General features: G+C 41.3%; 1 protein-coding gene across 1 annotated transcript in view; it reads right to left on the bottom strand.

Annotated features, from left to right (window-relative positions):
* Positions 1-3359: 3359 nt before the first annotated feature.
* nme9 (NME/NM23 family member 9) overlaps positions 3360-27251 on the bottom strand; it is a 48546-nt gene continuing 24654 nt past the window's right edge. The window contains exons 11-19 of the mRNA XM_060828146.1: positions 22048-22155; positions 20494-20645; positions 19564-19708; positions 17357-17595; positions 14549-14605; positions 11862-11918; positions 11022-11108; positions 5234-5338; positions 3360-3775 (exon numbers count right to left, since the gene is read on the bottom strand). Coding sequence (XP_060684129.1) covers positions 3753-3775; positions 5234-5338; positions 11022-11108; positions 11862-11918; positions 14549-14605; positions 17357-17595; positions 19564-19708; positions 20494-20645; positions 22048-22155 — 973 coding nt within the window. The 3' untranslated portion in view covers positions 3360-3752. The remainder of the gene's footprint in view (positions 3776-5233; positions 5339-11021; positions 11109-11861; positions 11919-14548; positions 14606-17356; positions 17596-19563; positions 19709-20493; positions 20646-22047; positions 22156-27251) is intronic.

Genomic DNA, 27251 nt, shown 5'->3' with positions numbered 1-27251 from the left:
TATCATAGAAAGATTATGCGTACTTAACGACATCTTGGAAATTCCTTCTGTCTTTGCAGAATTTGCTGCCAATCTATAATATTTTAAAAATTCTCTTTTATTTTGCTAGGTGAAAGGTTTGTGCACCAGCCATGTTGAATATTTTGCTGATGAGGTTGTTGACATTGATGTAGAGTGTCGAGGGTTGAAGACGGTGGACAGCAACAGTGACTCATCAGAATCAAATGAAAACAGTGTAGAGGTAACCTCACAATTATACTCAACAGGACAATTGAAGTTTTATCATTTGAGATAGGCTATCAAATTTTTTGTTGATTTACTGAGCTAAATATAAAAAATATTAATTTTTTAATATAGGCCAAAACCATATCAAAACAGATGTCAACTGAAGAATCACTGGACGTGAGTGTAACAGGGAAAATTGTAAAAATATTTTCTTGAGCAGAATTATGAAAAAATTAAAACTCTCGGACCCAATCGTGTGAGAATGGCAAGTGAGATGGCACTTTATTTTAAGTTGAGATACTATGGGGTAGGTATGTGAGGGGGTGGAGTTGTCCACAGTCTGATGCTGAAGCACAAACTCAGAGAAAGCCTACTGAAGACAAAACCAGCTGAACATTCACACAGCTGTTCAGGTACAAACAATACCTTTAGGAGAACAGTTACTCTTATATTTCCATCAGTAGCAGACACAAAATCACTGGTCAGTGCTGGAGGGACCTGCCCATTCAGCACAACGAATCTGAATTGGTGCAGAATAGCAGCATCTATTGACCTATCCATCGACATCATAGCTACACTGTCTCATGGTCGCAGAACCAGAGAAGGCTGGTCAGAACTTCTCTACTCCAGTACTGAGTCACTCAATCCTGACCTGGAAACTTAAACTGTTTACACTTCCTATTTATAATATTAGTTAAACCTTTTGTTGGAAGATGATTACAAAAATCAAGATTATTTACAAAATCTTAAACTTAAAAATATGAATATTTTATTCCAGTGGAAAAGCAAATCAGCAGGGACATCACTCGAGGACTCTCCAAATTTGAGCATCGATGAGGTATTTTGTCAGATAATTATCTAATTTTCTCTTCATTTCACATCCTCATGGACTAGGACTTGCTAATTGTGCTTTACACCATGAGGCAGGGTGAGGAAGTGGGTGACAAGAATTACCTCAGTTGGTGCAGGAGTTGAGCCCACATTTCTGTCATTATTATAAATTAAACTCTAGCCATCCACAGCTCTACCAGGGCTGTATTGATTACTGGAGAACAGTAATTGTTTGGAGAGGAATTATCCACTTCATCACAGAGTGACTGAATCCAAACCCCGAACTTCAAAATGTTTTCATTTCCTCATTTATCATCTGATATCGTTCAAACTTTTGGCTTACAGCTGATTCTAAAAAAAAATCAACATTATTTTGAAAATGCTTATCATATAAATCTGCATATTCCAGGTGAAAAGCAAATTAACAGAAACATTACTGGAGAGCTCGCTAAACATGGGGTGGCACGGTAGTTCAGTGGTTAGCACTGCTGCCTCACAGCACTAGGGACCTAAGTTGGATTCCTGCCTCCGGGTGACTGTCTGTGTGGAGTTTGCACATTCTCCCCGTGCCTGTGTGGGTTTCCTCCCACTATCCCAAAGTTATGCAGGTCAGGTAAATTGACCACACTAAATTGCCCATAATGTTAGGTGCATTAGTCAGGGATAGATGTAGAGCAATGAGTTACTCATCGGAGAGTTGGTATGGACTTGTTGGGCCAAAGAGCCTCTTTCCATACCTTAGGGAATCTAATCTAAAAATGTGAGCCTAATCTGACATTCTCAAATAATTACTGATGCAAATAAACTGTTGAAACTTGGATTCAGCTGCATCATAGTAAAGTGTGAGACAGCTCTGTATTTTTAAGCTATTAAATGTATGCACAGAGTCAGCAAATTTAAACGGTTAAAATTTCTGCATTTATAGTTTAACAATCAGAGAAATCTTTGGTTTCAAGATAATTTAAATACTCAGTAACAGTTGATAGATATGTCATTGATTTCCTTCAATAACCAAGTGAATCTTTTTTTTTAAACAGTTGAGTATTAAGTCATCAGAAACATCATTTGACGTGTCTTCAAATGTGAGTATATACTGGGAATTTGTCAGAAACTGTCTTATGATAACGATCATCAATAACCCAGTTTGTCTTCATTCTGTTCATTCCAGGAATACCGTGACGATTCGAGATCCCGACACTAATTAGGAATGAAACTTTTGAAAGACTGAACTTGGTCTGAACACAAGCTCTCATTGCAATTAAAGAAAATGGATTGACACTACTTGTTCACATATAAACCTCATGACTACATTTCACTGTAACTGGGAGATTCTATAGTTTGTAAATATTCTCTCCTTTAACATAAGTTGATGAATTCTGTGGTTCTCGTGAAAATTGTAAATAAAATATTCTCTAACGTCATTTAGAACTGATGTTCATTTTGCTCTGCATTCAAGATATTAAATGTGAGCTTGTCTGCTCAGATTTATTATTCAGATTCTCTGCTGAGATGGTCTCTTCTACCAGCAATTTACTGTTCATTTACTAATAGCCTAATAATGTTAAAGAATATGATGTTTGCATTATCTTGTTAATTCATATGTTTGGATTTAGACTATAACTTTAACAGTATCATTTCTGATGATGTGGACACCACTTTGCTATTCTGAAAACAGATAAATAAATTACTTTTCCTGTTAAAAGTATGTTTTGTAGTACCTTCAGTGTTTGCTGACTTCAGTTGTCATTCTTTGCTGTGACGTTATTTTCACTAAAGTTACATTTGACAAAGTTGTGCACACCAAAAATATCCCTTCAGGGAGATAATGGATTAACTGTACATATTAACAGATTTACGGATAGTGTGGTAATATTGCAATTGTTGAAGAGAGTAAATCACATTCTTGAAGCCAAATTGACAATTCAGGCTCTTAAAGGAGGTTTCCGTCAAGCTTGCAAATTAAAATCACTTTAGCTTTAACTCAAGGTAATGTGGTTATCTGAAGAAGAATTATTATGTTGGGCAGCCACTATGTGGCATTATAAATATAGTGGTATGGTTCCAGGCAAAAACTCTACAGGCATGACATTGTCTTCCTATTTTCTTTGGAACTGTCAGGCCCAGCTGAACAGAACATTAACATAAATATTCCAGAAGGTTAGCAATTGAAGTTGTGTTAACAATTTATTGTAATCAATCTCTTCTCAGTCAAATGGAATGTCTGACAATATTGAATATAACAAAACAAATTAATCCATTTTTTTGGTAATGATTTGTTTTTAAATTCATAGAAATACCACTATTGTAAAAGAAGAATGTATTGTCTGTGCAATTAGCTTTCAGATAGAATTTACGCTGCAAATTCTGTTGTTGTTGTGATGGCAGGAGTATTTTTTGTTTTCTTGTCATTTTTCTGTCTGTCTCCACTTGATGTCTTTGCTGGATTATTGATCCACAGGCACATACCAGGCTCCAGTAACTTACTCAAATGCCTTTTGTTCTGTGGAACCACATCGTACATGGATGTTCTTTCCTGGAGCAGTGAGTCTTGATGACTTACAACAAGTTAAATTCTGGAATGCGATCGGCCAATGCAGTGTGTGTGTGTGTACGTACAGAATGATCTTTTGTCTCTACTTCTTATAACAATTTCCTCCCTTTTCACTTGTATCATGATCTCAACACCAAAGTGAATCCTACTCGTGCTCAGCTCCTTCATCTGAAACAAAAATGAGGGGAAGAGAACAAATGGAGCAAAGAATATTCAGAATCCTAAATGTTGGATAATTAAAGAGTAAAAGTAAGCACTGCTCTTTCCTTTACTGGAAGATTTCTTGGAATTGTTTCTGCAATGTTGCTCATGTCAACAGTAGTACGTTTGAATCCCCCAATCACTTAGATAATGCTGTTCATGCAATACTCCTGTGAAATGACAGCAGCATTGCAATCCCAGCTCCAAAGAAATTCATAGAAATCTAGAATCTAGGAGCAGGAGTAAGACATTTGGCTCTTCCATCCTGCTCCACCATTCAGTGAGCTCACAGCTGACTGACTATCTCAACGCCATATTCCTAATTTCTCCTAAACCCCTTGATGTCTTTAAAATCCAAAATTTTATCTCTCTCTTTCTTGAATACATTCAGTGATTTGGCCTCCACAGCTTACAGTGGTGGAGAATTCCACAGGTTCACCACCCCTTTGAGTGAAGCAATGTTTTGTCATCTTGATGCAAAATGATCTACCTTGTACCCTAAGACCATGTCCCCTGGTTCTGGAATCCTAATCGGGGGAAACTTCCTCCCTGTATCTAGTCTGTTCAACCCTGTTAGAATTTTATACTTTTCAATCAGATCCTTCTAAATTTTAGTTCAATTGGGTCCATATGGTGAATCTTTCTGCATACTACAGACTTGCCATCCCTGACATCAGCCTGAAAAACCTCCACTGCACTCCCTCTATGGTAGATATATCTGTTTTTAGGGAGGGAGACTAAAACTGCATGCAATATTCCAGGTGTGGTCTCACTTTGGCCCCGTATAACTGCAATATGACATCCTGATTTCTGAACTCAAATCCTTTTGAAATGAGGGCTGATATACTATTTGGTATCCATTTGCTTCCTGCACTTGCCTGTCTATTTTCACCGACTGGTGTACACAAAGACACTCGTTGGTGTACATCCACACTTCCCAAAATATCACAATTTAAATCTCAGCTCTTTGTCTTCTAATACATCCTGGGGCAGGATAAATTGCCATGCAGTGGGGCTAACAGTGTGTACAATGGTTTCTAGACCAGCGTACCAATGATTTATCAAGGCCACGACAGTCATTAGAAGAACCGTGGTTGTTCCCCTTCACCCTCTGTAATATCCCCCAGGGCCAAACCCCTTTCTCAGAAATGGGCGAAAGGGGAAAGACAAAGTTGGCTGTATTCTAAAGAGTGGAGGTGATGGTAGGGACAGTCAAGCAGCACAGAAGCATGATGCTCATATTTGGTGAACTTTGTCATTTTTCAGCCCTAGAAAGGCAGAAGCTGCCAGTAGTACTGTCACACAGACTGATTTGATAAGAGTGCCCTTTTTAAAGCTGTTGTCTGACTCTAATGATGCCTGGGGAAACAGTTCAGACCATATTTCTCTGTCCCCACTAGTAAGAGTCTCTCCTGGATACGTTACCATTACTATTGACTCTCTCCTCCTCTGCCACTTCGTGTGATAGACTCCTCTGAGAGCTGTCATTCACAGTGCTTTGTGAACTATTAGTTGATGAGTCTACAGGAGCTGTAGGCAAGAAGGGTGGGTAAAGATTGTATTAGCATTTCAATACAATGGAAACAGGAATGTTTGTGAGGGTGGGGATGACAGGAGATGTTAATTTAAGTTGAACTTCTGATTATCAGCAACTTAACCTAAGTTTGGTTTGCCTGTGGGACTTCCATGGTCTGATTCACTCAAAATCACGCAATGTATTACTTGTCCTGTGATTTTGAGTGATTCAGACCATGAAAGACCCACCAGACAAACCCAACTTAGGTTGAGTTGTTGATAAATAGAAGTTAAACATAAAATAACATCTCTTGTCGTCCCCACCCATCAGGTCATTGGCATGATTTATATTTATTGCCCCAATGGACATTGATGTTGCTGGCGTGACCTGTATTTGTTGACCCACCTGATTGTTACTGAGAAAATGGATGTGAGCTACCTTCTTGGAATACTGCAGTATGTCTCGTTCAACATTTCTGCAGTTGTTTGAAAGAACTAGGTGGCTTGCTAGGCTACTTCAGAGGACAATTAAAAGTCAAACACATTGAGGCGGGTCTGCAAATCAGGCAAAAGTTGCAGACTTGCTTTCCTAAAGGACATGAGTGAACCAAGTGTGTTATAATATGCCATGGATTCCAGCCCAGGTAAACCTGTTCCTTTAAGATAGTGACATGATATCACAGTATGTAATGTTAACAGAATAATATATACAGGAACTATGGGCGGAACGATGGTTCAGCGGTTAGCAACTGCTACCTCACAGCACCAAGGTCCTGTGTTCGATTCCCACTTGTCTGTGTGAAGTTTGCACATTCTCCCTGTGTCTTTCCTGGGTTTCCTCCGGGTGCTCCGGTTTCCTCCCACAATCCAAAGATGTGCAGGTCAGGTGAGTTGGCCGTGTTAAATTGCCCGTAGTGTTAGGTGCATTAGTCAGGGGTAAATGTAGGGTAGAGGAATGGGTTTGGATGGGTTTCTTTTCGGAGGGGCATTGTGGACTTGTTGGGCCGAAGGGCCTGTTTCCACACTGGAGAAAATCTAATCTAATTAATTGTTCCAGTATAATAATATCCCATAAACACACCCCTGAACAAAAATAGAAAATTCAGACACACATTCTTACATGTAGTTTTCTAATCAAGAAGGGAAAAAAAACCTCAAGACAGGAGCAAGCCAGGAGCCATTCACTGAAGTTTCAACTCTGTTGAGACCCCAATAAATTCTGATGTTACTGAAAAACTACAACCCTGAAATCCTGATCTGTGAGAGCTGGCCACACCCATTCAGGCCGTGAAACAAAAGCCCAGGGCCCCCAAGATGTCTATATTACCCCTGATGCTCATTACCTCCATCTTAAACAACTCTCTTCAAAAAAAAACAAGACAAAATAACCTCTTTCAAGCCACACATGTGATATGGACAATTTTTGTTTTTAGCTGTTAAAAAAATCCAAGCAGAATCTTGGGTTTTTAAGTTGAACTAGTTTAATGTGAAATTTAGAGCACACAGATGGTCTAAAGCTCATGAAGCAGCATTCTTTATTCTACTGGCATCAGGTATTTATAAACAAAGAAGGGGAATCAAATTTAAGTAGAGAAACAGTAAACTTACATGGAATTAAGCCTGTAGAACATATTTAATTGAGGAAATCCTTTGTTTGTCTCTCCCTCTCCCCATGAGGCCTCCTTCTGACACTGCCATTCTTGCCTTCAGGAAGGGATCTGCTAAAACTGCTCAAGTTCCCCTGCTCGGTGATCTTCCTCACCTCTTGTCATCTGTCGTTGAAAGCTCTGTTACGCACTTCCCTGATTGAGGGTTGCAGTTCCAAAAACCACACTAGCACACAGTGATCATTTACTAATCAGTTATTAATCCACGATGCCTAAACGTTTGAGTACAAATTAGTTGAAGCATCCATGTCTTACTTCGCCAGACTGAGCAAATGGTAAGGGTTGGGGTAATATTCAGCATTTGCTTGAGAAGGCCTGTTACCTGCATTGGCACTGTCACTGACTCCAGCCATTATGCACGAACACCAAGTTGCACAATACCTCTGAGTCAACTGCGTGTGTCCACATCATCCAGCAGACTTTTAGCCTCAAGAAACTCTCCTCTATATATCATTTCCTGATTCAGAAATAATTTTTGGGAAACACACTTGTGCTGATTGGAAGCCATGTGTTTGTGCAATGGTTTTCTCTTCTCAGTGTGTCAGCCTTGCTTCTTTTGGACACCACCCCAAATGCCTGGCATAGCCTTGTCTCAACTTTGACTATCTTATGCCCGCAACGTCGATTCTCCTGCTCCTTGGATGCTGCCTGACTTGCTGCGCTTTTCCAGCAACACATTTTTAAGCTTTGATCTCCAGCATCTGCTGTCCTCACTTTCTCCTATCTACTCACTGACCTGAGATCTCCACCAGAAAGTATTATGAACCCACAGCGATGGTCCCTGGGAAGGACTGGGTCTCATCCAAAGAAGCAGTGGCGTGCAGAATATTTTATGGTTAAGTGAAAGATGCTATTAGAAGCATAACCCAACTCCAGAAGATACTCAGATTCCTTCTGTTTATTGTAAAGAAGCAAGGTGCGCTGATACTCCTGCAGAGTATGGCTGAGCCTTTAATATTGTCCATTACCCTCTCGATGATAGTGGGTGATATGGTTTGTGTCAATATTATACAGCTTGCAAAGCTCTTGTAAGATCTTGTTATCAAAGTTGCTCCCCTGATGATTGTGAATCAGACATGGAACATAGAAATGGACAAACTGATCGTACCCTTGCATATTAGCTGCAGTCACCGGTAGGATTGAGTGGTACAAAATTGGTGAAGACATCTGTGAGAATGAGGATATTCTGCATCAAATTGCTCCTGGGGTCAAGGACTGTAAAATCTATTGCAAGGATCTCTCAGGTTTCCTTGGTGACCATGGATCCCATGCTGTGGCAAAGTCATTTCCCTGTTTTGGCCAATGTTAGTCTTTCAGAACTGTGACGGTCATCATCTATGTCAGCAGATATCCCAGGCAAGTAATACCACTCGCTGTTCAATGTGTACTCCTTCTCTGTCTCTTGATGTCCTGCTTAATCATGAACTGCTACTACATTTGAGGCTGCAGGGAAGGATGTGTTGCTTCACCCTGCTGTCCATGAGACAGCTCATCAAACACTCCATCCTCCTCTCTGCTCTTCTTCCAGCACCTCAACAATTTTGGATTCTTTCATCGCTGGCACTGGGTGAGTGGATGTTGGGCCTTCTGTTGAGTAACGCTGAAACTGTACAAGCTCCGCTTTCGAGATTGATAGCAAAAGTGAAACTGAACCTGACTCTAACCTGCCTGAAAGCGGTTTGGTTTTCACTCTTAAAGCACGTTCATGACAATCCACTGAATCTTAGTCCAAATATCAGAGGCAACCAATGTTGGAATTCTGCCTTGGACTTGGCAGGCATTCGAAAGCAGTTGACTGGGCTGTGGTTTGTTAACCACTCCAAGCACTGCAGCAAATCAGTATGTGTCTAACCTTCTTAGAAATGGTTCACCTCAAAGCTATCAATTCCAAATTCATACTGGAGTATCTCTTCAAATTCCCCTCTTTCAGCTTGACACTCTACGTGGCATGTACAGTAACCACTTTTCTGCCCTTGAACCTGTGACAGCACCACTGCGTGGCCAAGGAAAAACTGGCATCAGTTTCAAGTCTGAAAGGGAGAGGAAAGTTTGGGTGGCCGAGGATAGGCGATCGGAAGAGATCCTCCTTCAGAGTCTTCAAATGCTGGCGTCCCTGGACATACTTTCCTACCAACTCTTTCAGCATTCTTTGATTTCCTCAGCATGTTATGAAGTGGGGGATGAACTGTGCATAACTTTTCAGAAGCTATTTATGATGTCCAGCTCGGGCTGGACACTCACCCGGTTCCCTCTCCATCTGATGACAGGGCCACACCTGGACCATTCAGACTTTTTTCAGCATTGACAGGAATGCCTCCCTTGGACTAAGGTACCAAATGTCAGTCCAGAAAAGTTGGCTCTGGTTTAACTTGCAAGCTAAACTTCAACAAGTGGGTTAAGACGGTGTTCAGTCTTTCAAGAGAAGGCTGGAGATGAAGGTTCCCAAGAACTTTATTCAACAGAGGCATTACAGAGCCCAAACATTCTCGTTTCTGTGGGGAGTTTACGTGAGCCGTCTTTTCAGTGTCTTGCTTCACGTGGGGTGATAGCTTATAATCAAGGGTCAAGCTGAGACAACAGAAATACTGTGGTTGAGGACTTGCAATGCTTCCTCAGTCTGAGATGGAGGACAAGCAGCCCTATGAGAATATGTTTTGGGTGTCTGGTAACTTATACAAATCCTTAGTTTCCTGCCTTTCATTCTCACGAGGACTATGGAGGAAGATACACATGTAATTGATGATTCTCGGATGACACCTTGCACCTATGAATCCTGTTGACAATCTTGTGATAGGATGGGACATGACAGCAGGGAATCTTCCCTGGGCAATCATCTTTAACCACAATCCTGTGACTTACTACAATACCCCATGTCATTATTGTCTTTACTGAGAGTTGTCCTACATTTGGTGAGGATATAAACATGCTGGCTTCTCTGGGTGTCCTTCAACTCACCAATGTCTATCTTTGAAATGAAATTGGAGACATTTCCTCCAGTCAGTTTTGCTATCCATTACAGTAGAGATTAAAAGATAGTGCAGGACATTTTTGGTTCGAAGTAAACATCTTTGTCATGGTAATCTGCATGGATACCAGACCCTTTTCACCCACAGTGACCAGAGTGGCTCTCAAAGTGATACAAGAAGGGACAACTCCTACATGTGACACATGGGAAGGCCTGATGTCAACTGTTGGAGATGGCTGCCTTCAAAAACAGTGATGGAGTGGATGGGTAAAAGAACACTCAAACAGTTCTAGGTTCCCATACAGGCTGACACACTTCATGTGGACAGAGAAAGATCGAAAACCCCTATATTCCACCTCATAATGTGCTGCTCAAAGCACAATCCTCTCCATCCTTTCTGAGCATGTCCAAATATCCCTTAATACATTCGACTGCAACACCATGAGCATACTCAACTTCCTTACTTTCACTGGAGTATTGATTGAGTCACAAATTTCCCCTGGCCATGAAAAGTATGATTGAGGACAGATAGGGAGAGCTTGAGGTAGGCATGGTAAGAGACACCTAATCTTCATGAAATGGGGATACAGATAGAGGAATGGGGCAAAGAGCCATTGATCTGCCTCCACCCCTCAGCAAGATGATCAGGGAAAAACTGGTGAGCCATGGTTGATGTGCCCAACCCTGTATTAATTAGGCACAATGCTTCATGTTCACTGTTGGCCAAGTCCCTATTGCTTTCCATCAAAATGGAGCCGTTTCCGGAAGGAAAGGGTTCCAGGTTTGATTCCAGCCCCGGGTGACTGTCCATGTGGAGTTTGCACATTCTCCCCCTGTCTGCGTAGGTTTCCTCCTACAGTCAAAGATGTGCAGCTAGATGGATAGGCCTCAGGGTTACAGAAAAAGAGTAATGGGGGGTTCAGGGTGGGGTATGCTCTTCGGACAGATTGTGTGTGTTCTCAATGATCCAAATGGAGGGTATTCAGGATTCTATAAAATTTGGTCCTCCATCACCCCCCACCCAGTATCACCCCCACATACAGGCAGTGTCTAATGGAAACATTACCATCACTGTCCACCTTCTCTGCTGCTTCATTGGATAGACTGTGTGAACTCTCACTCACAGTGCTCTGCGAGTTGTCAGTGGTTGTGTCTGTGAGAAAGAAAAGCAGATAAAGATTTACTGTCCCAAACACATCTGCACCACCATTAAGAATGGTAATTTCACCTCTCTCATGTCAATACAGTGTCCCCAAATCTCAGCTCTTTGTTACAATGAACTACTGGGTGATTGTGCCCTCCCCAAACCTCATCCAATTCTCTGCTGCCCAGTATCCCAACTCACACCAAGTCCTGTTTGTCTCTCACCTCTGGGCTCACTGACATATATTGCTGCCAGTGCGGAAACACATTGATATTAGACTTCTCATCCTTGCATTCAAATCGCTCCATTGCCTTGTCCCTCCATGGCCTTGTCCCTCCCTATCTCTGTAGTCTTCTCCAACCCCAGAATTCTGAGATATCTGTGTTCTCATTCTGACCTTACTTTCCTCCATTATGGCACAAATTAAAGCCTATCTTTTGTAGTCAAATGACTTAGTATCACCTCAAAGTACATAGTTTGGTGTCACGTTTTATTTTTGACAATGCATAAAACAACTTGGGATGTTTACAATGTTGAAGATGCTATATATGTGCTAGTGGTTATGGTTTTAACATTTTTCTCATCCTCCAGAAGCCGTACCATATCAGTATTTTACAGCCACATGAACTTGACGTACTTACTTTATTGATCCCCACTAATCTTGCCAAAAAAGGTGCAAGCTTGCTTCTAGATGATGGGGATTCAATGAAACTGTAGGTCTGCATTTTGTTAAACAGTATGAAAACAAATAGCTGCACCTACTCTCATTATCGACTGCAGCCCCGTCCGTTCTCTCCGCATTGCCAGCCTCCGTTGCACCTTTAAAGCAAATGGAAGACAGAAAGGGGAAAAAATATTACAATCATTAGTACCAACTCTCACAAATTCGTCACCAGAGACAAGATAGCTCAGCCTCAATTGTGAACTGACGAGCACTCTCTGAAATTGAGATTTTGCTGCGGCTCACTCCAAGAGTGATGTTGGGGCTGGGTTGCAGACTCACTGACCGATTTCCACATTGTCGTGATGATGCCATGGCTTATTCAAAACTGTACTGGGAACTCGGGTCAAGTAATCCTACCTTGAATTTCCAACAGATCTAAGTTTTGTTGTTCAGGTTGCGGGGCTTGACGTACACATAGGGGAAACCTGAATTCCCCAAGGTCATTTGAACTCAATGCTATGTTCAAAACAGACTGGAGTAAGAGCCTTAGGCCTCAATGTGTGAGTTATGACTCTGTTTTTAACAGTAGGCAAAACTGGATCACCAAATGGATTGCATTGCCATGTATGGGCATGGAATATGGGTGATGGAATAGGCGATGAAACAATGTGAGGGTTAGTGAGGCAAATATTTAATAACACTGCTTGGAGGAAGGCCTAACAAAACAAAGTAAGCCTGTTTCGGTGGTTGGTAACCCCTGTGACTGCCTCTGAATGAGGTCACAGGCCAGGTACACATGCACCCAATCCAGACCTGCAATTTTAGATGCTTTGTCCCCCTAAGGTGAATGCATATGGCATTGGGAGGTTTCTGTCTACATTCTAGTGACTTAGTGCACAGAGTAGCTCCACAAGATGCCATATCCATTGCTGGCTCATTTGTCACACTGAGCTCAGCCACTGAATACTTCATCACACTTAAAAGAGATAAATATCCCAATAATGTTACAAACATAACACACACTGATTACAATAATGCAATATTACAATTACCCTACATCGGCGTAAATGTTAATGTATAAGACAACTATGGTTTTTCAGGGATCACAGTCCACCAGCTGCCCTTTGACCCTTTCCTTTCCTGCCTTCCCCACACTCCACCTCCTTCACAAATCTACAGGAGGAAAGGTGCCATGGGCTAGAAGAAGCTGTCCAGGAAATCAATGTTGTTTGAATTGAAGTTCCGATAACACATCAGCATCACAGACAAAATCGTGGGTGCTGTCTGAGCATGCGCAATAGCTGGTCAATCTACCAATCTCATTCTGTCACAACAGAGCTCAGAACCAAACAATGTAATTGGTCTGATCGCAGCAGGTGTGAGTTGGCCAGGGTGAGGTCATTCATCCCATAGCAACAGGTCAGTGGACTCTGGCCAATCACCCTACTCATCTAGAAAGCCAATCCACGCTCAAGATTCTGTGTTAGCCCAAATCAAGCATGCCATAAAAGTCCTTAGAGAGAAAAAAAATCAGTTATCTAAAAGTGGACACCATTTTATACCTAAAGCAATGTTCTCAAAAATGTGATTGTTACATGGGTAATTAAATAATAATTCATTGCATCTAACTTATGCATAACAAAACAGCAGACATTACAATTACATTAAACAAAAGCATTAAGAGAAGAGAGACTTTATGTTATAAATTGAGTCAAATTCATTGTCTTTTATGATGCAGTTCATTTAATTTGAATGTATTTTTCTAATTTTAAATGGTAAAATTCTGAACATGATGCTTTGTCAAAATATTCTTCAAGACACAAGGAAAATCACAGACACAAGGAGAGTTCAGATGATGCAATGCTGTCAAGCATTTCCAAGTGTCACCATGGCTTTTTTTGTTATTATTACTGGGGACACAGTGCCAATGTGACATTTCCATATCAGCGAGTCAGAGAGAAGGCCCTAAAATATGCGAGAACATGGTCTGATGCTGTCATCTGGTCTCCATCGGCAACAAAACTCAGTAACATTTAGATTGGATTGGGGGTGCTTCTAAGGAAAGGATGACGGTGGATGCCGGGGCGATGGGGCAAAGAAAGAAGAGATGGCGTGAGGATAGAGTGTGTGTGCGTGCGTGTGCAATGCTGGAGGATTGACTCCGGCACTTCAAGATGCTGGCTCTTGCAGCCAATGCTCTACGCCTGATATATAATGTCACATGGGAACGCATCATTAGCATTAAAGTGACCTTTATAAACAGGGTTTTGTCATATGGAAACATCTGGAATCTTCTGGAATATTAGCTGCAACATCGTTACTATGCCTTCTTTGATTTCTCTTGGCTGGATTTTACATCCCTCCCACCCCAAACTTCTGCTGGCAGGTTTTAAGGTAGTGGGGCCAGGGGGTGTTTATTATAAAATCCTGTGGGTGGACTGCTTAGCTCTGGTTGGTATGAGCTTTCACTGAAGGGCACTGGAGGCATTGTATGGCCACTCACCATCCTCCTTGGCCACTATTTCACTCAGTGCAGAGGTAGCAGTGTTAGCTGCAAGAGGACGTGGAAAGGAATTATTGTGCTCTCTGCTCTATTTTTCCTGACTACTGCAACAAACATTAGCGATGCTTATTAGCATGTGTAAGATATCATTTATTTATTACTCACTTGAAATGTAAAATCAATTCATTTTGGTCTGTGGTTCAGTGCAAAAACATCATCTGTGCCCCCCTACTTAATTATTTAGTTATGTTTAGCTGTTTTATCAATATCATTCAGACATACCTTCAGACTCTTCCCTGGATTCTGGACTTATCACCTTCTCCAAATCTGGTTCAATACCTACAAGCATATCAGAGAAATGGCAGCACCATAAGACCTTAGAATCATAGAATGGTCACAGCACAAAGGAGATATTTATCCAGTTGTGTCCATGTTAGCTCTCTGGCTTTCATGGGGAAAAGACAGTCAAAAATGAGCTTTGTGCATCTCCTCTCCCTTACATATTTAGTCCCATTTCTGAATCAAAATGGTAAGTATTCTAAGTGCATCGAGCTTGGGGTAATCTGATTTCTAATGGGTATAGGCTTAGAATGTAGAACTGCCTTTTACTTGTCAAAACTGAAAATTAATGTTAACCATTCAACAACAATGAAAAAAATATACAGTGAGATGGATGGATGCCTCATTTGTGGATTGACAGTGCTATGGTTGGAATTTGTAGCTTGTTGAGACATGAGGAGGTGTTTGACTCTACATCTAACCATCATTCGTCTTTTTAAGTACCAATACAGGTTCTCAAAAGTACTGCATCAATCATCATGATGAATGCAAAATCCACAATAAATATTCACTGCACTGGAAATTGATTTTTTTTTCCAAGTGATCCAAAGCTGATACACCCATCTCAGCAAAGGCAAATAATCTTTACAGGTCCCCTCTGAATTTTTTGATGCAGATATGTTTAAGGGAGACGCAATCACAAATAAATTACTACTAAACCTGGATCTGTCAGAATACCAGGACTTTGAATTCTTGGCTCCTTTACGTGGGTTATTTATTTTTGTTGGAAAGCTAAGTTGATGGGCAAAAGCAGGAAGACATCAAAATTAAGAAGTCAAGGATTACAATCAGCTAATGACACAGCTTGAGGTTTCTACTGATCTCTGAAAATCATAAGAATAAATCATAGTAGCGTGTGATGTCAAAATATCTTCATAATTAACCATTTCTGGGGATGTGAGCTTGAAGGATTGTGGAGATACCTGGATTATTTTTATTTTAAAAGTCAATAAAAACATAGTTAAAAATCACACAACACCAGGTTATAGTCCAACAGGTTTAATTGGAAGCACACTAGCTTTCGGAGCGTCGCTCCTTCATCAGGTAATTGTGGAGAGCTCGATTGTAACACAGAATTTATAGCAAAAATTTGCAGTGTGATGTAACTGAAATTATACATTGAAAAATTGATTGTCTGTTAAGCCTTTCATGAAAGAAGTGAAACTATCACTGTATTCTAACAGATGAAAGGCTTAACAGACAATTTTTCAATGTATAATTTCAGTTACATCACACTGCAAAGTTTTGCTATAAATTCTGTTACGATCGAGCCCTCCACAATCACCTGATGAAGGAGCATCGCTCCGAAAGCTAGTGTGCTTCCAATTAAACCTGTTGGACTCTAACCTGGTGTTGTGTGATTTTTAACTTTGTACACCCCAGTCTAACACCGGCATCTCCAAATCATAATAAAAACATATGTTGGAACATCTTTTTCAAAAGTTATTTCTCGGAAACCACATGATTCCAGCAGGTGATTACAAGTAATCTGGTCTTGATTGCTTTTACTGCTGTTCATGGAAAATGCCCAACAGCTTTTATTGCTGTTCTGCTTGAACAGTGTTCTGCTGGCTTGGAGATTTTTGTTGGATTTTCAGTTCAAGGAGGCCTGCTAAGCTTGTGTCTTGTGTTTCTGAAGCATCTTTGTTGTGAAACTAATATGAAACCTGGTCGCCCTGCTCACTGGAAGACTTCATGATAATGTGCTTCCTGAGTAAACTGTGTTTAACAATATCCCAGAGATAATTGCATATGTTTGGTGACACCTACTTATAAATGCCAGAACATCAGTTTGATAGCCATCTGAACCTCTCAAAGCTTATCCTTTTTGAACTCTATGATTCTAAGATTTTCTCTGATTATCCTTTTTGCCTTCAAGAACCAAAAGTTTTTCTCCAAAAGTGAATCTCTGCAGAGAGAAATCAATTATGTTTTCCTTGTCTTGATCAGTTTGGAGGGAGGGGTGTACAAAATGATATATTTGCCTAGAATTCAGAAGGCTAATGACCATAATTTCAGTCCAAGAAAAGCTTTTGATGAATAGAAAGGCCAGAACTTTGAAGTAAGAACTGGACCATCTATTAGGTGACCAATTTTTCTTTTTAAAGAGAGATAAGCTTGTACAAGAACTAATTCAGAGAAAGTACATGGGGCTGAATCCTAGGAATAAAGCATAATCATCTGAGGAACTGTTGAGCAGATTAGGCCTATATTGATTGGAGACTAGATGTATGAGAGAACGTCCACTGAAACACAAGGTTCTGAGGGACCTTGACCAGGCAGATGCTAAGACAATCATTTTTCTTTTTTGGTGCAATCTAGAATGAGGGGACACAGGTTAATAATAAGGGGTCTCCTCTTTAAAATGGAGTTGAACGGAGATTTCCTCTGTTAGAAGACCATTAGTTTTTGAAATTCTCTTACACAGAGACCAGTGGAGAATGAGTTAGACAGTCTTTTGATCCATGAAGCATGGAGAGCTATGTGTTGGGATCAGGGTGGGACTGGGGCTTCAGCTGAAAGGAAAATGGAGTTAAAGCCACAATCAGGTCAGTAGTGGCTCTATTTAATGTGAAGCGATCTCGGATAGGCCAAATGGTCTACTTAGACTGTCACTTCTTATGCTATAGTTTCTTAAATTTGCATTTATTAACACGAGTGCTTTGAAACTTCCTGAACTCATTGTACAGGATCAATCAAATCCACAAGGCACTGATTCACATTTCAATTTTTTCCTACACTAATTCTTACCTTGGACAACCCCATCTGCTCCAATGTTTATGTCCCCAAACACAAATTGGATCTTTTCCATAGCTTGGAGCCGATCAGAGCTGCCATGCAAAGCATTCTGCAAGATGTTCTTTGCAAACGTAGCTCGTAGAGAGTCCGGTGCTGTTTGTTTGGCTTCCTCAGGATCTGTGGGGCCCATTAAATTTCTCCATTCTTCCACTGCATTCTCCTTACTCAAAATCATCATCAACGAGGGACCTCTGAACGAAGTGGAGAATGGTAGGAATCAGTGTCATTTAGCATTACTCATCTGTCTGTCAGAAAAGCACTTGGTACAAAGCAGAAATAGACATAAGCAGAAAGTGTTTGTTTTTCACTGTATAAACCCGTCAGCCTCCAATAATATTGAGTGGAAATCATGCTGATTATGTGCCAGAAATCCACTGTCTGCCATATTGATAAAAGGCAAAGGAGATTGCAGTCCTGTGAAACTTTTATTTGCATATTGACATAAAGGCGTCCAATGCCAGTTGGAGGCCTGTCTCTGTGGCAACAAGAACACTGGGGTGGAGTTAATCTGGACAATGGAGATCTTGCCCACTGGATGGAAAGTCAGATGGAGACCCACACTGCTTCCTTTTTGGGCAATCTGCCATACTAAGTACCAGTGGTCATAAGGTGATGTCATTGCCCATCGTGTTATCTGAGCTCCCAGGTAGATTTGCTGCCATCTTTCAATTTCCTGTTGGGATCTATAGGGCCCACTTGATCTAGCGTGGGAGATGAAAACCACCAATGAGAAGAGACTCTTGTCTTAAACAAGACTGTGTTTATTGCATGATAGCAACTATGCACACGTCATATTTTATAGTCATAGAGATATGGCTTTGTGACTCCATATAAATGTAACATAACAGGATGATATGGTAGCCATTGTTACAGAGACTATGAGGAAAACCCAGCTGGCAGGTCCCACTCCTTCAGGATTGGAAAACATTCTCCCACCAGGTCCCTATGACATCCTCACAGTGCATAATGCCTAAGACATTCCTCAGTCTTAACTCTTGCAAGACCTTATGCAACACTAGCCAAGCATTTCAGACGCCATGGATAGTCAGTTCTTAATACTCTCAGTAAATGCTGCAATGTCTGCATCACACATATTACAATAACCACATTTTAAAAAGGTCACTTAGGAACATATGAACAATTCAGGAGAAAGAGGAAGTCATGAGCCAAAATTAGGCTCACCCTCTAGCACCAATAACCAACATCCTTTTGAACATCCAGTAATATTCTTTGGCTCTTCTGATATTCTCTGGAAGATTATTTTGAATGTTTACCAGTCTTTGAGTTTTGAAAAAAAATATATTTGCAAAAGCTTTTTCAAGTTCTCCACCAACTCAGCCCACAAGGCCGAAATGGTCTCCACCCTGACTGCTATTTACATAATGTTTTCGTGTCAGAGAACATAGCTTATTTGGTCAGAAAGAAAATCAACAGAAACAAACAGAAAATAATGTTGAATCAAATTGTAGTTTCATTTTTCTTCACCTTCGCACTGTAACTATCTGTTATTTTTTCGTTGATAGCCTCTTGGAGAGCTTGGCTCCATGTGAGTTTTCTTTGGACGACTTGTCTGTTGACTACAAGGATAGAACCCAATGCTTCAATGATTTTCTCAGTCCAGCGTAACGTTCTATAATTGCAATGTGCCCATGGGATTCTATTCCTGGATTGGACTTTGGACCCATTGTGACATTTAGCAGATGCCAAAATTAGCTGCAGCAAACAGTTTGTTTGTCTGTGGTGCTGTCTGATGAGGATAGAGTCATTGAACCATGTAGTATAGGAGACATTTGATCCATTATGTCTCTGTCAGCTCTTTGAAAGAGTTTTCTAACTCATTTTATCATAAATCATGTCCTTTCATCTTGCATTTTCCTTTTCAAGTATGAATTCAATTCCATTTGCAAAGTTACCCTTGTAGCACGTTTCTACATCCTTTTAGGTATTGTATTCTATATCATAACAACTCACTTAGCGAACAAAATTGTCATCTCCTGATTAGTTTGTTTTTGCCAATTTCCTTCAATTTGTGTCCTCTGGTTATTGATTTTCCTGCCATTAGAAACACATTCTCTTTATTCAGGCCATCAAAACATTCATAATTTGAACTCTGTAAAACTAGGCAGAAATATTGAGGTTAACCTAACATTGACACTTACTCAGACATATAGTCAACCAGTTGGTCAAAGAATGGTTTACCCTTGTGTTCCTTATAGAACTCTTCTGCCATTTCCCGGCTTAGAGTTTTTTCATCCATGTGTGATATAATGAAGCCTGCTTGTTTAATCTTCTGTATAATTTCATCTGCCAAAATGCAAAATATTTAGCAGTTCAGTTAAAGTAAATCCTATATTAATCTAAACGCTTGCAAGAGGTATGAGTGGAAGAGAAATGATGCAGTAAATATTTATATGTTACAAGAAGCCAAAATATCAAAGATGAGGAAGCTTGAGTATTGTTTCTTGTTCCTTTCCAGTAGATATTGCTCTGTGCGTTACTTTTTGAACTTTCCCTGACGTACAAATTGTTAGATTTAATAGATGAAGAGTGTATTTCATCTGTTTCTGGGTAATTGGATTACAACAGAGGGAAATCAGATTAAGTCAAAATGCTAAACTATCAGTTAAACAGTGACCATCTCTATTGCACTCACCTAAAAACCCTCATCCTTGTTTACAATTCTCTCCAACAATGTTTTCCATCCCAGCTTTCTACTCTCCTCCAGTTTCCGGTGCTACTCTGTATCCTCTGCTCCTCTGCGCATCCTTCTATCTATTCACTAATGATGGCGTAGCCTTCATCCACTTCATTCTCTGTTGAATGGAGCAGTCTTCCCAGATCTCATCACCTTTCTCCATTTCATCCCTCACCTCAATGCTCTCTTCAAAAACTGTCTTGCTGACCGTTCTCCAGTGATTTTCATTTCATACTCAAAGTTCTGCCTGTTCAAAATACTTTAGATACCTATTGCATCAAATGAGCTGTATAAATGCCACCTCTTTAATTTCATCATTGATGAGATCTGATCCCAGGGATCTGTAGCCATTGGGTCTGTTAAAGGATTGGAATGCAATTATCCCCCAGGTTACCTTGATGATCCTCCAGTGCATCAGGTTTGATAACAGCCAGTGTCTGCTCCATGGGGAAGAAGAACTTCAGCTCCTTTTCTGCTTCCTGAGGTGTTCCACTACCATGCAGCTGGTTAATTGGAACAGTTTCCATTGAAAACTGTGCTCTGAGGCTAAATGAGTGAAACAATGCATTAATTAGAACAATACCAGTTTTATTTTCACAAGGAACATTCAGAAATGTTTTGGAAAAGTCTTTCAGCAGAAACAATGTGAGACTTATTAAAGATTTACAACTCTTCATGTTAGATTTGAGAATAGTCAGAGAATTGGAGCCAGACGGCTCGGGGAGATGTCACAAAGCACGCCTACACATAGAGGGTCAGAGAAGTTAGAGCTCTCTTCTACAAATGGCAGTGGATGCTGTTGTTGTTTGTAAATCTCAGATAGCTTTTTTTTGTTATGCAAAAGTCTGGTGGGACATGGACCAAAAGGTAGGTGGACGATGTTAAGCCCCAGATCAGCCATGATCTCACTGAATGAAGAACAGGCTCAAGGGGCTGAATGGCTTACCTCTGTTCCTACATTCTTATTTACTGACAGCAATAATCTTTGACAAAGCCGCCTCAAGGATTTAACAATATGATGCAGGGTGAAATTTCATTTACACGGTCCCATGCACCATTCCTAGCTTCATTATAGTACATGGTACACAGTAGAATTTGACCCTTGAAGCAAATAAATGCAAATGAATTGGCACATGGATCACTATCACTGATCTTGGTAAGAAATGTTGAACTGCACAGCCAGGACAAAAAGCCTGGTTTCCACCAGGTCCCTCAAAACTGGGAGATTATTGACCTCCTTCAGAGACTTCAATATCTCCAAGGCTAGTGGTGCCATGCCATTTACATCAGAGTGTTGGCTGCCAAAGCCAGAACTGCCATCAATAGCATTGATCCCATCAACTTCATCACTAGACAGTGCACAAGCATGCTGACCCACAGCATGGTGGTTCATAACTACCTTCTGAAATGGCCCAGCACATTCGAGGCAGCAAATATCGGCATTGTCAGAAATGTTCCGATTCAAGAATACATTAATTCGTGCTGCCGGGCAGTTCTGTGAGCAGGGACAGACCCCGTTCACCTTGTCACATGGCCCTCTTGTCATGTGTGTGTTGAGACTGACTATCTGCGGGCTTCTTGACCATTCCTGTCCAGGCTGAGTTACTGCTGACGTAGTCCTCACCTAGCATCCCTGCACATACACTTTTGAACGAGGGTCATGAGCCATTCATCAGAACCACAAGATGCAGCATATTTCTTTCCTTTCCATCCCCAGTATAAGAAAGCACTGCAAGCAACGTAAGAAGCTTTGTAAACATTGCCTTGACTGGGATAACTTGGGTTAGAGTCAGTGATGAATCAAAACCTGGCTCCTTCTGAATAACATGCACCTACAACTCAATTATTGTTAGTATTGACTCTGTTCATTCTCATTAGGAAATTGAATTAGAATATTGTGTAGAAAGCATTAAGCTTTCTAAGATTCAGGTTAATTTAATGGACAAACCTTTCAGGGTCTTCCTCCTTTGCCTGATTCACATCCTTTGGTCCCAGCAGATTCCTCCAACGTTCAACTGCGTCGGTGCTAGCAAGAGCCAAGGCCAACACAGGTCCGCTACAACAAAATACAGATTTACCATAGTGCCAAACCTCAAGGTTATGGAGCAAGATAAAAAAGCAAATCAGTTGGCTCCTCTCAAATAATTGAGAGATGAATGAAATTGAAACAAGATGGACGACCACTGATTATTTATCCACAGAGTTTACATATAGTTTAAAGAAACACATTTCCTACAATCAAAAGAAAATATTAAGGTGCTAAAGAATTGGATGTTTGCTCTGCTGACAGAAGATAGCACCCATCTCAGCCTCAAATCCTAGACACAGACTCCTTCCTAGAGCTGGTATGAGCTATTATTGGAACTTCAGTAGAATCTACCCTCACCCAACTTCAAAGTTGGTCTGCTTTTGGTTCCTCTACTTTAATGCAAACTAAGAATGCGTGGCTACAGGGATGGTGCAGGAGGGAGGGATTCCGGTTTCTGGACAACTGGGGTCCTTTCTGGGGAAGGTGGGACCTCTATAAAAAGGATGGGCTACACCTGAACCTGAGGGGCACCAGTATCCTTGGGGGGAGGTTTGCTAGTGCTCTTTGGGAGGGTTTAAACTAACTCCGCGGGGGCATGGGAACCAGGACTGTAGCTTTAGGGTACAGGACCTTGAGTGTAGGGAGGTTAGGAATAATGCAGCGATCTCTAAGGAGGGTGCCTGTAAACAGAAAGGTGGATTGAAGTGTGTATACTTCAATGCCAGAAGTATAAGGAATAAGGTAGGTGAACTTGCAGCGTGGGTTGGTACCTGGGACTTCGATGTTGTGGCCATTACAGAGACGTGGGTAGAACAGGGACAAGAATGGCTGTTGCACGTTCCAGGGTTCAAATGTTTTAGTAGGATCAGACATGGGGGTAAAAAAGGGGGAGGCGTGGCATTACTTGTCAAAGACAGTATCACAGCAGTGGAATGGACGATGGAAGAGGACTTGCCATCTGAGGTAGTTTGGGCTGAGGTTAGAAATAGGAAAGGTGAGGTCACCCTGTTAGGTGTTTTCTACAGGCCTCCTAATAGTCCTAGAGAAGTAGAGGATAATATTGCGAGGATGATTCAGGAAAAGAGTGAAGGTAGCAGGGTGGTTGTTATGGGGGACTTTAACTTCCCAGATATTGACTGGGAGAGCTATAGCTCGAGTTCATTAGATGGGTCGGTGTTTGTACAATGTGTGCAGGAGGGTTTCCTGACACAATATGTCGACAGGCCAACAAGAGGGGAGGCTATATTGGATTTGGTTCTAGGTAATGAACCAGGCCAGGTGTTAGACTTGGAGGTAGGTGAGCACTTCGGGGACAGTGACCACAACTCGGTGACTTTTACTTTAGTGATGGAGAGGGATAATCGTGCGCCGCAGGGCAAGAGCTATAGCTGGGGGCAGGGAAATTATGATGCTGTGAGGCATGACTTAGGATGTGTGGATTGGAAAAACAGGCTTCAAGAGAAGAACACTAATGAGATGTGGGGATTGTTCAAGGAGCAGCTACTGCGTGTCCTCGATAGGTATGTACCAGTCAGGCATGGTGTAAAGGGCCTTGTGAGGCAGCCGTGGTTTAGTAAGGAATTGGAGTCCCTTGTGAAAGGGAAGAAGGCGGCATATGTAAAGATGAGGCGTGAAGGTTCAGTAGGGGCGATTGAGAGTTATAAGGTAGCCAGGAAGGAGCTAAAGAGGGAGCTAAGAGAAGCGAGAAGGGGACATGAAAAGTCTTTAGCTGGTAGGATTAGGGAAAACCCAAAGGCTTTCTATAGGTATGTCAAGAATAAAAGGATGACTAGGGTAGGTATCAGTCCAGTCAAGGATAGTAGTGGGAAGTTGTGTGTGGAGGCGGAGGAGATTGGAGAGACATTAAATCAGTACTTTTCATCAGTATTCACTCAGGAACAGGACACTGTTGCTGATGTGAATATGGAATCACAAATAATTAGAATGGATGCCCTGGAAATATGCAGGGAAGAGGTTTTGGGAATATTGGAAAGGATGAATATAGATAAGTCTCCTGGGCCTGATGGCATTTACCCCAGGATCCTATGGGAAGCTAGGGAGGAGATAGCAGAGCCATTGGCCTGGATTTTTATGTCGTCATTGTCAACGGGAATAGTACCAGAGGACTGGAGGATAGCGAATGTGGTCCCATTGTTCAAGAAAGGGAGTAGGGATAGCCCTAGTAACTATAGGCCAGTGAGTCTGACTTCAGTGGTGGGCAAAGTCTTAGAGAGAATGGTAAGGGATAAGATTTATGAACATCTGGGTAGGAATAACGTGATCAGGGATAGCCAGCATGGTTTTGTGAAGGGCAGGTCGTGCCTCACAAACCTTATTGAGTTCTTTGAGAAGGTGACTAAGGAAGTGGATGAGGGTAAAGCAGTAGATGTTGTGTATATGGATTTTAGTAAGGCGTTCGATAAGGTTCCCCATGGTAGGCTAATGCTAAAACTTCGGAGGTATGGCATTGAGGATACATTAGAGGTTTGGATTAGGAATTGGCTGGCTGGAAGGAGACAGAGGGTAGTAGTTGATGGATTATGTTCATCTTGGAGCGCAGTTACTAGCGGTGTACCACAAGGATCTGTTTTGGGACCATTGCTTTTTGTTATCTTTATAAATGATCTAGAGGAAGGACTTGAAAGCTGGGTAAGCAAGTTTGCGGATGACACAAAAGTTGGTGGAGTTGTGGATAGTGAGGAAGGAAGTGGTAGGTTACAGCGGGATATAGATAAGTTGCAGAGCTGGGCGGAAATGTGGCAAATGGAATTCAATGTAGCTAAGTGTGAAGTCGTTCACTTTGGTAGGAATAACAAGATGATGGATTACTGGGCTAATGGTAGGCTACTTGGTAGTGTGGATGAGCAGAGGGATCTTGGTGTCCATGTACACAGATCTCTGAAAGTTGCCACCCAGGTAAATAGTGCTGTGAGGAAGGCATATGGTGTACTGGGCTTTATTGGCAGAGGAATTGAGTTCCGGAGTCCTGAGGTCATGTTGCAGTTGTATAAGACTCTGGTGAGGCCTCATCTGGAGTATTGTGTGCAGTTTTGGTCGCCATACTATAGGAAGGATGTGGAAGCTTTAGAACGAGTGCAGAGGAGGTTTACCAGGATGTTGCCTGGAATGGTAGGAAAATCTTATGAGGAAAGGCTGAGGCACTTGGGGCTGTTCTCATTGGAGAAGAGAAGGTTTAGGGGAGATCTGATAGAAGCGTATAAGATGATTAGGGGTTTAGATAGGGTAGATACTAAGAACCTTTTACAACTAATGGAGTCAGGTGTTACTAGGGGACATAGCTTTAAATTAAGGGGTGGTAGGTATAGGACAGATGTTAGGGGTAGATTCTTCACACAGCGGGCTGTGAGTTCATGGAATGCCCTGCCCGTATCAGTGGTGAACTCTCCTTCTTTATGGTCATTTAAGCGGGCATTGGATAGGCATTTGGAAGTTATTGGGCTAGTATAGGTTAGGTAGGATTCGGTCGGCGCAACATCGAGGGCCGAAGGGCCTGTACTGCGCTGTATCCTTCTATGTTCTATGTTCTATGTTCTATAAGAAAGCACTGCTTCCCCATACAAAGCCATCAAGACAACAGAAGAGGCTTTGAATTGACTACCTTAGAGTCATAAATGTTTGCAGCCTTGCAGACTGCCTCAAGTTATCTCACTTCCTCTCTTGGTTGCTTTAAATTCTGCTAAAGCATCTCTGGAAGTGCAGGGGCTGGGATGATGTCGGGCACCAAGGAAAGATCCAGTGTGACATTGTGTGCTATCATTCTGCCCAGCGATTATGGGAAAACTCATGTAATTCTTCGAACAAAGCAGTGTCGACAGCAAACATTCATGTTGCTAAAAGTAATTAGTTAAAGAAAACAATCTTCCTGAATTAGTCCATGGTTGCATATTTCATCTGGGTGAACTCAGAGACCAGTTGTTTGTTTGTTGTTGTGGTTAGAGGAAGCCTGGAGACAGACATTTCTGAGAACAGTTCCTTATATGAGACATGACAATCTGCTGCAGGGCCATTAGAAATAGATGATTGGTGCCCAAAAATCCAATGCTCCTTTGGGCGAGAGTAAATACATTTAAATTTCCTTTAAGTTATGATACACTGTAACCAGGGATGCCTGAAGCATACTATAAGACCACGAGAAATGAGTAATCCACTCCATCCTTTGAGCTGTTCCATCATTCAATAGAATCATGGCTGATCTGACATTCCTCATGTCTATTTCCTGCATTTTCCCTGTATCTAACAGCAAAACAGTATCCTATTGGCACTCCCAATCTCAGAAGCATTTACTGTCATATATTATGTGCTAAACACATCAGTCTGAATTATTAAAATAACCTATATTTGTATAAAGCTTCCAATGTAATACTAACATTGCCTTTCTGTTGGATATTAAAATGCTTCATGTTCTTGTCCGACACATGCCCCTCTATTGCCTCTTTTTCCACTGGCTGATTACTATATTAATGCTGTTTCTTTCCCTGAATTGGAAGATTTCAACAACTTTGTTTCCAATATCCATACTTCTTCTGCCTTTCACAAGATCTATCGCCAACTCTTCCCTTCTCTTCCTCAACATTTCTCTCACCATTTCAAGGGCTAGGCTCTTAGCTATATTCACGATCAATTTACTCCCTCTTTCAGCGACCTTAATTTCACATTCTCCTACTGGAATTCTTGGAAGAATTCTACTCTATTTTCCCAGTTTTGCTGTCTCATTTGTATCCGAATGATGCAGTCTATGACCTCACTATTTCTGATATAGCCCTACTCTTCGCACACAGTCTCCATTTGGTGACTGGGTCCTCAATCATATGCTAGTCATTTCCACATATCTACTTTCACCCATTCCCCCCTCAAATAGAACCATGATAAGTTTTCCCTTGTTCTCTTCTTCTACACAAGTAAACAGTCTTTGCATTCAATGGATCATCCTTTACCATTTTTATCATTTTCAGCATTACACTTCCACTGAACACACCTTCCTTTTCAACAGCAGTCCAAAAGGATCACTCCATGTGGAACACTCTGGTCAAGACCTCAAAGATAATGCCCTACCCTTCTAGACAAAGCAGTGATTTACTGGTACTCCTGACAAACTGGCACAC

The sequence above is a fragment of the Hemiscyllium ocellatum genome, chromosome 7, assembly GCF_020745735.1.
Source record: "Hemiscyllium ocellatum isolate sHemOce1 chromosome 7, sHemOce1.pat.X.cur, whole genome shotgun sequence".
Taxonomy (NCBI): Eukaryota; Metazoa; Chordata; class Chondrichthyes; order Orectolobiformes; family Hemiscylliidae; genus Hemiscyllium; species Hemiscyllium ocellatum.
This window is presented reverse-complemented; position numbering and strand designations above follow the sequence as displayed.